The 11024-nt window shown below is 47.5% G+C and overlaps 1 protein-coding gene across 1 annotated transcript; it reads right to left on the reverse strand.

Moving 5' to 3' along the window:
• Positions 1 to 548: 548 nt before the first annotated feature.
• gad2 (glutamate decarboxylase 2) lies at positions 549 to 10969 on the reverse strand. Its single transcript, XM_003968132.2, has 16 exons — positions 10894 to 10969; positions 10674 to 10736; positions 10437 to 10583; positions 9672 to 9905; positions 8972 to 9062; positions 8421 to 8533; positions 7820 to 7935; positions 7578 to 7657; positions 7080 to 7134; positions 6883 to 6999; positions 6190 to 6254; positions 6027 to 6105; positions 5787 to 5936; positions 5204 to 5311; positions 4450 to 4539; positions 549 to 3633 (listed from the first exon to the last, which is right to left on the reverse strand). Exons 1-16 carry the CDS (start codon positions 10967 to 10969, stop codon positions 3460 to 3462), a joined length of 1758 nt encoding a protein of 585 aa, XP_003968181.1. The 3' UTR covers positions 549 to 3459.
• Positions 10970 to 11024: the final 55 nt, after the last annotated feature.

The following is an 11024-nucleotide window of genomic DNA, read 5'->3' on the forward strand; positions in this document are numbered from 1 at the left end:
AGGTTGAACCTGAACTAGCGGGTCAGAACACCCACCTTCCTGCTATCCTGGTCGGGGATGATTGTTGGGCAGCAGTGCCACCTAGAGACGCTGTTAGCAACCTGTTGGTGATGCTGACATTAAAGACATTAAATAACTAACGTTTGTTTACAGGGAAGATTCGAGTGGGGAAAACCTCTTTATTCCTCCCCAAACGTTACAGTGCAGATCCGTACATGTGGTTCCAGTGAGCTACAGGTGAAAATAATTGTGTGGTTTCATGCACGCCAATAAACAAGCTTTGAAAAATCATGTGGAAATACAGAAGAGAAAAGATAAGTCATATTAGCCGCCAGCGCTAACGGAACATGCGGCCAAAGTTGCAAAGTTGCTTGTTTCCACCTTTTATCCGATTCCTGACTTTCGGCCCAAACAAGGATCTTTCCGTGAAAAGGGACGATGCTCGACCCCTGAAAGCACCACTCGTTCCTCTTCACGAGCGCTCGCTTTACGTAACATTTGTTGTTCACCTGCAGCGTTTTGAGGAAAAGAAGAGGCCCAGAAAGCTCTGTCCTTTATCATGTTTATTTCTATTTTTCCCAACATTAACATATAGTTCAGGACAAACGAATGTCGGAGAGAAGCAAACACAGCATCTTGCAGAATATATGATTTAAAAGTGACATATTGAGCTAAAATTACCGGCACTCTGAGCACCTTGAATATTCCCCTTTTTAATCAATCCATTAATTTTTTATTATTATTATTCGGAGTAAATCCCATTTACGAACAATCGGACAACCAGGTTGCACGTCTACAGCTGACAAGGGACTTCAGGGCAAAGCAACATTTTGGCAGAACAACAGCGGGTAGCCGAGGAACCCAGAGGAGGAGAAGCACGTGGACGAACCGTCACTGCTACCAGAGGACACCAAGCGAAAGAGAAAGGGAGGAAAACGGTCGGAATACGAGCACGGAGCAGCGAAGAGCGTTCAGAGACATGCTGAGGGACTATACGCAGATATAAGAGGCTACAGTCAGAGCGGCGACAGTCTTCAAGCGGAAGAGAAAGACAGGATAGAGATCGATCAAGCGGTGGGAGGAATACGATGCTAGGCGGGGGTTAGCATGCTTGCGGCACAGAGAAACCTTACAGGAAGCCCAAGACACAGCGATTACACGTAAAGGCCGGAGCGACAGTGCACTATTCTACAGGCTAAGCGGTATAATCAGACACTAAGGCTAATTACAGGAGCTACACAGACTGTATATACTATATAGAGAGATAAATAGGTTTATAGGAGACAGTTAACGAGCTGGAAAGGCAAGGCAACGCATGCACGTGCAAAGAAGCAAATCTAGCAGCAGCAGCAGCAACAGCGAGAGACAACAGAACTGGGTTTCCACGGCTACCCAAGTTGCTGTGATCAGTCCGAGCAAGAGGGAGCAACTTGGTGTGGGCGGGGCTACATATATACATACATATATATATGTACAAACATGGATACACGTGCGCTACGAACCCGGAAAGACCCCTGATTCACGAACATTTGAAGACATCAACCTAAAGAAGCATCGACGTCGTGGGTTCACGCTAAAGTGCACGGCCTCCGCGCCGGGAGGGAAGCTAGACGACAGCAGGAAAAACAACACGCCACGAACACGCTAAAGTACGCACGCCGTCGAGTCACACCTGCGCACGAGGAAAGTGCTTCGGAGGAGGGACGGCTTTGCATAAATCGTCGGTCCGTCTCTTGAAAGCCAGCGTCTGGAACAGCAACGTCACGCGTCTCACAAGCGCACGAAAAAAACGAAACAACAAATCTCGTATTGACAGGAGGAAAATACGTATAATCTACATTAAAGATAGAGAAAATATGATAAAGTTTACCTCACAAATAGTCTCTGGTTATACGTCTTATATACATTTATGTATTCACAACGATATGTACTCGGGACATCTCGAAGAACTATTTACACTACGGTCAAAAGTGATTGTACGCTAACAAACTACGAGGAGCTAATTGTGCTTTTCTAAGTCATTCTAATAAGAATGCTACAGGACCTCCATATGTTGAACCAGGGTTAGCGTTAGCACGTCTTATATTTACTTACTCTTTACTGCGTAACAGGAAAATTTGATTATCCTTCACTATCGTACACTCGTGGTTTAATGGTAGTTAGGACCCACGCTAAAATATTGCTTGTGAATGAATAGCAAAATCTCAGGTATGACGCTAGGGACGGGGGTCACCCCACCCTAGCACGAGTTGATCTTAGTGCAACGATGTCAAGTATAACAGTTAATCTGGTGACCTTGAACATGAACAATTGCCCCGTTCCCGTAAATAAATGCTTCTTTCCCGGAACTGTGGTGTTTTCCCAGAATTCTATCTCCCCCCTCCCCTCAGATCAAGGGATAAAATCCAGTTTATTCTAATTTGGTCCAGGGCGTCGCTCCGGAACAGCCCCAATCTGCCGAATGACCGCCGAAGGCGGAGCCTCCCTCGTCTACGGCGAGTTCCGGAGAGAAAACGCACGAAGCAGAAGTTGTTAAAACGGCAAAAAAAACGTTAGCGCCCGTTGATTGTTCGTCGCTGGAGTACAAACAAATGCTCGCTACGCGCAGTCGTGTAGGGCAACCGTAACTGAGGCTTTGATCTTCAAAACAACAAGGCTCTGCTTTGATCTCCTGTTTCAGAAAATATAGAATTCTGGATAAAAACGACAGGTTTTCCTGCTTTTTCCCCCCAACAAAATCGGACACCTGGACGCTCGCTATGTTTCCGGATTAAATAATTTGCGTTAACGAAACAGAGTAGCACGGTGAGCTGCTGACCAGGCTAACGCAGCCTGAGGTGATACACGATGGACCAAGACGCCGCCATAAATGCTAATCGATGTTGCTGAAGTGTTAATTGTATGGAAATCGTTACTCTGCCCCACTTCCGCCCGTATTGCGATTTTCGTCGCGGCCGGGGTCCCTGTACCCGACCTGAAGGCAGTTGTTTAAGCTGAGGTAAAGTGAAGTGCTTTTTCATTACGTTCCAAAAATGTAAAGCGACAACGGAACACGACCACGTTTGGCACTTAACGACACAGTCTGCGAACAAAAGTCACTGAAAAAAAAATAAATAAATAAAAAGAAGAAGAAGGTTATCCTTGTCGACCTATTGCACAAGCATTTCAGTTCACGAAAAAGTACGAGTAAAGATACGTCACTTGAACTACTCTGGGGTCGACGACACCATGGGAGAGGCAGACAAAAGCACTTTTACAGACCAGGTCGGCCCACGGCAAAGCTACAACACGCTAAATATGGATATATCGCTAGTTTTTTTCCTCAAATATACTCTTAAGTAGATGAGTTTTCAGGAAGGAACGAGAAAACAAAGCGGGAATTGTGTTACCGGTACATTCACCACAAACAATTCATCCGTCAAGGAGGGGAAGTAACGGCGGATCGGCGGGGATCCGGCCTTATAGGTCTTGGCCCAGTCGCTCGATCTCCTCGATTAGAAAGTCGATGTCCTCGAAGGTGGCGGCTGGGTTGGAGATCACCATGCGGAAAAAGTTGACCTTGTCCCCCTGGGGTTGATAGCTGACCATGGTCGTCCCGTACTCCATCATCCTGGCTTTGATCACCGGCGCCACCTGGAAGCAGAACACTTGCGTAACCCGGGATACAACAAACGCGAACGCAGAGGAAAACTAGCCTGGCGAATCGTTTAGCCTTCATACGACGGAAGCAAAAATATCTCAGGCCGAACAGTTGGTGAGGTAACAGTGTGGGAGAAGTGCTTCTCTTACTCTTTTAAAATGGTTATTTTATGCAAATATTGTAATATTTTTGTTTTTATGAATAACGCAATATATAACCTCGCCACTAGGTGGCGCACTTAATGGGTTTTTTTTATTCTATTTCCGGTAGATTCTGAGGTGAACGTGTCAGAACTTCCTGTGTGATTGGTCATTTTAGAAGAAAGAATCATGCTAATTTATGCTAGCACTAACCTTTTCATAGAATATATAGTTGTATTATAGCCAACCAGAAGTGGGGAAGAAGAAAAGTCCTCTTTCCCTCCCAGTAAATCTCTTACAGGTGTCCAGTTTATCACAACCTTGGTATCCGTACTGGGACTGGTCGCCAGGTTTCCAACACACCAGTCCAACAATTTTCCAGTCATTGGGAGGAAATTGAGGGAAGTTCCGTTGGCAGTTTTTCCCTCCGCTTGCTAACGGCACATGACCTCACCGAGCCGAACTATTGTTGGATGTTTATTTAAAACTTCGAAACAAAAGGAGCATTTCTGTTTCAACGGATTTTCCCCAGGACACGTGGCTAACTGTTAGCCGTGACTGTCGATGGGCGGGCTCCAACGCCAGAGCCGTGACGCTGGCTAACTTGTGGCCTTGACCGTTGTTTCATCTTATTCGTGCTTTTTATCGTGGTAGACGGATAAAGCTCACCTTGTGCAGCCGTTTCTTCCTCTCCTCTGTGTCCTCCATGTAACGGATCCCAGGAGGGAGGTACCAGAAGCACACGTTGGTGTGTTGGGGCTACGCGAAAATGGGCCGACAGCGACGCCGTGAAAGAAAAACAGGTTAAAACTCTAAATGTAAAAGGTAACATTTGCTATGACTCTGGCAGCCAATCACAGGAAGCACGCTAATATTTCTTCATCCTGTTAGCCACATGCTATGCAGCTGGTGTAGCTGTAGTGTATTCGCTCTGGGGTAGTTGTAAATGGCTTCCAGTGAAGTGGCCACCTGGGATGATGCCCCCCCCCTGCTTTGTCCTCCCTGTCACCCTCAGGTTATGGTGCTCTTAGCTTTTATGCGCCTCAGTAGGGAAACAAAACGTCCTGAAGCATTAGCCAGCTTTCAGTCGGAGCGACTCCGGGTGTCCGAGCACTCCTTTTGAAGGAGCGTTTTTAGCTTAATAACCCCTCCGCGCCTGAGTGTGTTTGGGCCGCTTCCGCTCCGCTCGGTTGGGGATATTGCAGACGCTGTTCTATTCATATGCATATGAGCAATTACAGGCCGTTACGCCATTTATTAAAGATAATAGCGGCACATTATACTGGCAGCTAGAGGTAAAAATGGCATTCAGGGCACACAAAGCGGAGTCACGCCGCGCGCCAATCAAATCTCTGTAATCACAAAGAAGCAGAAGGCAAAGGAAGTGGAGTGGCCCAATGCGGCCACAGAAATTAGCACTTACCTTCCCATTAAAGACCATTTCGTAGCCTTCCCGGTCTTTGATCTTGTTGTAGAGGTACTCTGACAGCTCCAGGCATTTATCGATCTGAGCCTCGAACCCGATAGTGCCCTGCGAAAAACAAAATAAAACAAGCTAATCAGCATCACGAGCCGTGGGAACAAAGCCAAACGGCTGCATCTATTGGATAAACCTTGATAAAGTGCCCACGTGGGAACAAAGAAAACAGTAGGCTGTCTCCCATAGAGGGGCAATCTTCTTCAATCAAAATCATGATAAAGGGCACTTTAGTCTGCCCTTCCACTGTATGGAATGTGATCAGTGACCAGATAGGGTCGATGGGTTGATATCTATCGTTATACCCTGATTTCACCACAATAAAGCGCCTTTCCAGAGGATCATCCCCGATAAAGTGCCCACGTAGCAACATTGTGCCTCCCCACTGTGCAGAATGGAATAAAGTGCCCCGACAGGACAAACAGTGCCATAGATTGACGTGTGTGGACTTGCTGTGCCCTGATTTCCCCTCGATAAAGGGCCGTTCCTCGATAAAGTGCCCCCCTGTGGTCCTCCTAAGGGCCCTCACCTTTGCTCGCCACATGAGCCACAGCTTGAAGATGTCCACGTGGCGTCCGCACTGCAGCGCCTTGTCCCCGGTGTCGTAGGACAGGTCGTAGTGCTTGTCCTGCTGGAAGAGGTAGCAGGCGTGCATCTGGTTGCAGTTCTGCATCAGGCCCTGCAGGGAGAGACCCAGACCGGTTCAGACCGGTTCAGGAGGAACACGAGGAAACGGCAACGCCGTCGGCGCGCGGCGAGGCTGCAGTACCTCCTCTCTGACCAGCAGGGCGGAGCACTGCAGGGGTACCGACATCATCTTGTGCGGGTTCCAGGTGACCGAGTTTGCCCTGAAGGCGACACAAAACACGCTTGATTGATTTAAAAGCCTTCATTTCAGACATCCGTCTCTTTTTTGGGACACCAAATCTTGCCTTTCAACTCCGTCCAGCTTCCACCTATGTTTCCTGGACATGAGGAGGCTGCCCCCCCAGGCGCCCTATGGGGACACACACGAGAACCACATGCTCAACCGTTCAGGGGATTAAAAAGAGCACTTTGTTTTCATAAAAACAGGTTTTCCTTCACAGGAAATGGGGGCTGTTAGACCTTTCCCAGATTCCATGAATCACATGGAACAAACACACGGATTCACGATCCTGGTGACCTTTCCGGGTTGGTTCGAGGCGATGTTCCCATTCCGAATATATCAGCATCGTGTGTATGCGCGGAAGGATCCGGAATACTGTTGGTAAGCACTGATAAAATTCCGCCTCTTCCCGCCTCTCGGCAGCTGAGGGATGATGGATGAGGCCGTTTATGCCTCTAAGTTGAGGTTTTCCCCTGATGGGACTAAATCACCTTGGTTAATAGAGTTCCTTCAGCAGGAGCGGCCATGATGGCCAAGTCGGGGCGGCGGGATGATTTACGGCCTCTGCTCCAGTTTTTCTAACGCCGCTGTTAGACGGCGAATGGTCGCCTCCTATCTGGGTCAGCTGGGCGCCGTCAGAGGCGAGACGCACCTAATAAATCCGTCAAACTCAGCGGTGAGCTCGGCGTTCCCAACAATCCCTCCGCGACAAAGCCTTCACGTACTGACGGGTTTAACGGCGGCAGCTCGCACTCACGTCCACGTGCATCCAGACGCCGTACTTCCTGCAGATGTCAGAAATGGCGATGAGGGGGTCGAAGGCTCCGTACACCGTCGTCCCGGCGGTGGCGCTCACGAAGAACGGAACAAACCCCTTAAAAGTGTGGAGAGCAAACATCAACCATAGGTGAAGGTGCTTAAGCCCCGCCCCCTGGCCCGTTTAGGCCACCGCACCTTCTGCTTGGCCTCCAGGATCCTCCTCTCGAGGTCGGCGGGGATCAACTTCCCGCTGCAGAGACACAGAGAATTTTCCTTTGTACAAGTATTCACGAAGAGAAACGTCACTTAAAAAATAAAAAATAAAAAATTACCGAGATCAAAACATCTCGTTGGTTTAAAATGAGTGAAAAAAGATGAAAAAGAAAGAAATCTGCATTTTTAATCCAAAAACAACAAAAAACATCTTAGATTAACGTGAACAAAGAGCACGTGTGTGCACTTTAAATTCATTAAATATACATATATATGTGTGTGTGTGTCATAACATTTTATTTTGAAAATCTCACATCCCCGCAGGTACCAAATTGATTCTTTTCATTTGGACTCTTTAATATTTTCTTTTAACCAGCCTTTACCACCTCAGACAATTTACACACTATTGACAAATAAAATTGCTGATGTTTTTCATTCATTTCTATTTCTATAATATATTTGTGAATATAAATATGACACCTTTCGTCTGCTTTGATGCAGATGACGCTCTCGGTCCCGATGCCCAGAGCTGCGGCGCCTTTTTTAATAGAAAAATGACTCTGAAATACAAAAAAACCCACAAACAACATTGAATTGTGTCGCATATTCGACCACAGACGGGGAAAAAAATCAGCTTCACAACAACGTCGGCTTTTCAAATATCACAAAAAATGTGTCAAACAAACTAAAATCTGAGAATTCTTTATGCGGACGACGCTCACGTGTTCAGACGTGAAGGCCGCCAGCCGGGGAACGGATGACATTCCCTTCTCCTTCACTTCAGGGAACATCTTGAAGCGGGCCAGCAGCATGGCGTACATGTTGGAAATAGCACCGCCTGGAGGAGAGACGGGGTAGTGCAGCATCACCGCGCAACAGAACCAGCTCGTCACCATTCAAGACTTCAACCAAAAGTCCCATTTAAGTCTAATTTAATCAGATCAGCAACATTAAACTAACGACATGATTGTAAACCAAACATGACTGTTAGCATCAAAGCTAACTTCCAAAAAAAAACAACTGAAGGAGATGGAACGTGCACACTGAGTCTGTTGTTATTACTGCCAGTTATTAACGCTTTACTAAAATCAAACATTTTTATTTTTCTATTGAATCAGTTCATTCTGCTCCCTGACAGCCAATCAGGGGAGAGAAAATCATTAGGAATGACTGATTTTATGCTAATTAAAGAGAATTCCATTTATTTCATCAAAATGCAAATCGATACATGAGAGATAAACACACACACACTCACTCGCACACACACACACACACACAGGCAGCTCCATCTGCAGTGGTTTAGGATGGGGGGGGGCAACATACCAGGAGAGAAAATTCCATCTCCACGTCCGTCCTGCCAGCCAATAATGTCCCTCATCTTCTTCAGTGTGACGTACTCCAGCAGCACAAAGACGGGCGCCACCTCATACGTGAACCTGCGTCACACAGGAAAGGGTGTGTGTGTGTGTGTGTGGGGGGGGGGGGGATCACAAGGTCACATCAGACAAACTGTAAGTAAATCCATCATTTGACAAAACCTGAGGTCAAAAAACAGAATCTTTTATTCTGAAAGGATTTTTTTCTGACGTCATCGATAATCAATAAAATCCATTTCTCCTCCGGCAGCTCGTCCAATCAGCTTGCGGAGGTTTATCAGCGCAAACACACGACCAAAATTAGCATCAGATTAGCGGGGACCTAATGTTAGGTCTACCCCCCCTCCCCTACTGGGATCAGGGGTGGGGGGGGGGGGGGGCAGAGATGGGGGGTAATTTGTGTTGATAGAGAGGAAAAGCTGCTATCAGCACGAGCAGGCGCCAGAGGTGGGACGAGCCGCCATCGTCGTGGCGACGGCGGCGAGGCCTCATACTCACATGTTGGTGTTGGCGGTGGAGGTCAGCCAATCAGCTGCCAGCCCGACCATGTCTAATCCTGTGGAGAGCTGATTGAAGTACCTGGGGTGGGCTGGGGGGGGGGACAAACCAGAGACTTCAGCAAAAATAAGAGTGTGTGTGTGCGTGTGTGTGTGTGTGTGTGTGTATGTGTGTGAGGGAGGTGGGGGGGTGCATTTATCTGGAATGAGAAAGTAAATAAGAAATCGTGCCGTTTCCAGGATTAAAAGAACCGATTTTACGTTTTAATCCCGAATTTTGAGGGGGGAAAAATAGAATTTTTAACTGTAAATTTTAACGTTTTTGCAATAAATGTTCTTTATTCATTCTGTAAATGTGTATATTTTTTCCCCGCGTGTCCTCGGTCGCCCTGGATGATGGATGTGGGCTCTAAATCCAGATTATTAGCCTATTATCTCCTCCAGATTTACCGCGTCACTGCATTTATCGCTCCGATGAACAAGAGGAGGAACTATTTTTTATCCAACCGTCATTTGTTTGGTCCGGGGGGGTGTAAGGGGGGGGGTCCTTTGTTTGGTTCTTTATTTCCAGTGATCGATATAAGACAAAAAAGTATTTATTTAATGTAACAATAAAATGTGTTTCTGACAAAGCGACGCAGTCAGTTTTTTAAACGGATTAGCGATCGATCGAAATCGGACTACATCAATCCGGTTCCTACCTGTCTTGATGGCGTATTTGAGGGTGGCGCGGCAGCTGATCAGGATGTCGTCCAAGGTTGCGGGTTCGTCCTGCAGCTCCCAGTTGTTCATCTGCAGCAGCTGGTTCGGGTAATGGAAATCGATCACCTTCGTTTCCCGATCGAAAGATTCGACGATGTAGGCCAGTAAAATATCCACCACCTCCTGCAGGAAGGTCATGGTTTTGGTGTCGCCGTCGCTGGCAGGTAACAGATCTACAAACAGGGAGAAATTTTAGAAATATCCTCCCTCTTTTCCAGCTTTCGGGAGAACGAGGACGCAGCGTTGGGCCTTTAAAACTCGCTTAAATGCGAATTTAGGGTTTTATTCCTGAGATTCAGGCCTGGAGATTTAAAAAAAATGATATAAAATACAATTTTAAAAAAGGGCCTCCATTTTTATTTTGGGGGTTTCTGATTTTCTGCGACGCCTCCGCCACAGATTGCGCTGAAGGTGACCTCGACTCAAAGAGAACGGGGCAGGAAAATCCTCCCAAAATCGAATTCACACCGATTTCTATCAAACGGCCTGCGTTTGCAATGGCCTTTAATAAAAAGAAACGTGTTAAAATATCAATTAAGGAGATAAATATCCCTCCTGAAATACATCTAATTATCGTTCTTATATTTTCATTAGATTTCCCGGAGCCTCTTTGCTGAATTCCGTCGTGCGTAAAAGCGCGATAATCTGCGGGATTCGAGGCCGTTCGTTAATCTGCGCGTGAAAAGCCGCCACGGTGCCGGTACCTGTTGAGTAGAGGTCAGAGAAGCCCACGGCCGCTTTGGTGCAGTTGCAGGATTTGTTGCAGCCGCAGGTGCCCGCGGCTTCTCCCGGGGGCGGCAGTTTGGCGGCCGGATCGGCCGATTTCTCCGCATCGCCGACGTTGAGCAGCGCTGCGGGGGTCAGATAAGCGGCACCTGTCACGCACGTGAGTGTGACAACGACCGACATGATTTTGCCTGACAAACCGCGAAGCGACGTACCACATAATTTCGACCCGAGTCCTCCGGAGAATTTCTGGGCCGCTGCCTGGCACCAAGCCCGTGCTGGGGGGGTAAAAAAAATGCAAATCAGGCTTCAGGTTCAAGTTTGAGACACATAAAACAAAGATCTGGATAAAATTCCTGAATCCGAGAGCCGCAGCGGGCCGGTTCTGCTCCGAGACAATGCTGGAATGAACGCAGACAGAGAAGAGCCACTCACGGGTGCTGGGGCTCTGACTCCCGGCGTTGGCCCCCGCGTTATCTCCCCCAAGAGACCAAAAACCGTGAGATGCCATTATTGTCGGAGGTTAGGAGCTGAGGCGGACGCGCAGACCGACGGAGCCCATCCAC

Source organism: Takifugu rubripes, chromosome 10 (assembly GCF_901000725.2).
Source record: "Takifugu rubripes chromosome 10, fTakRub1.2, whole genome shotgun sequence".
Taxonomy (NCBI): domain Eukaryota; kingdom Metazoa; phylum Chordata; class Actinopteri; order Tetraodontiformes; family Tetraodontidae; genus Takifugu; species Takifugu rubripes.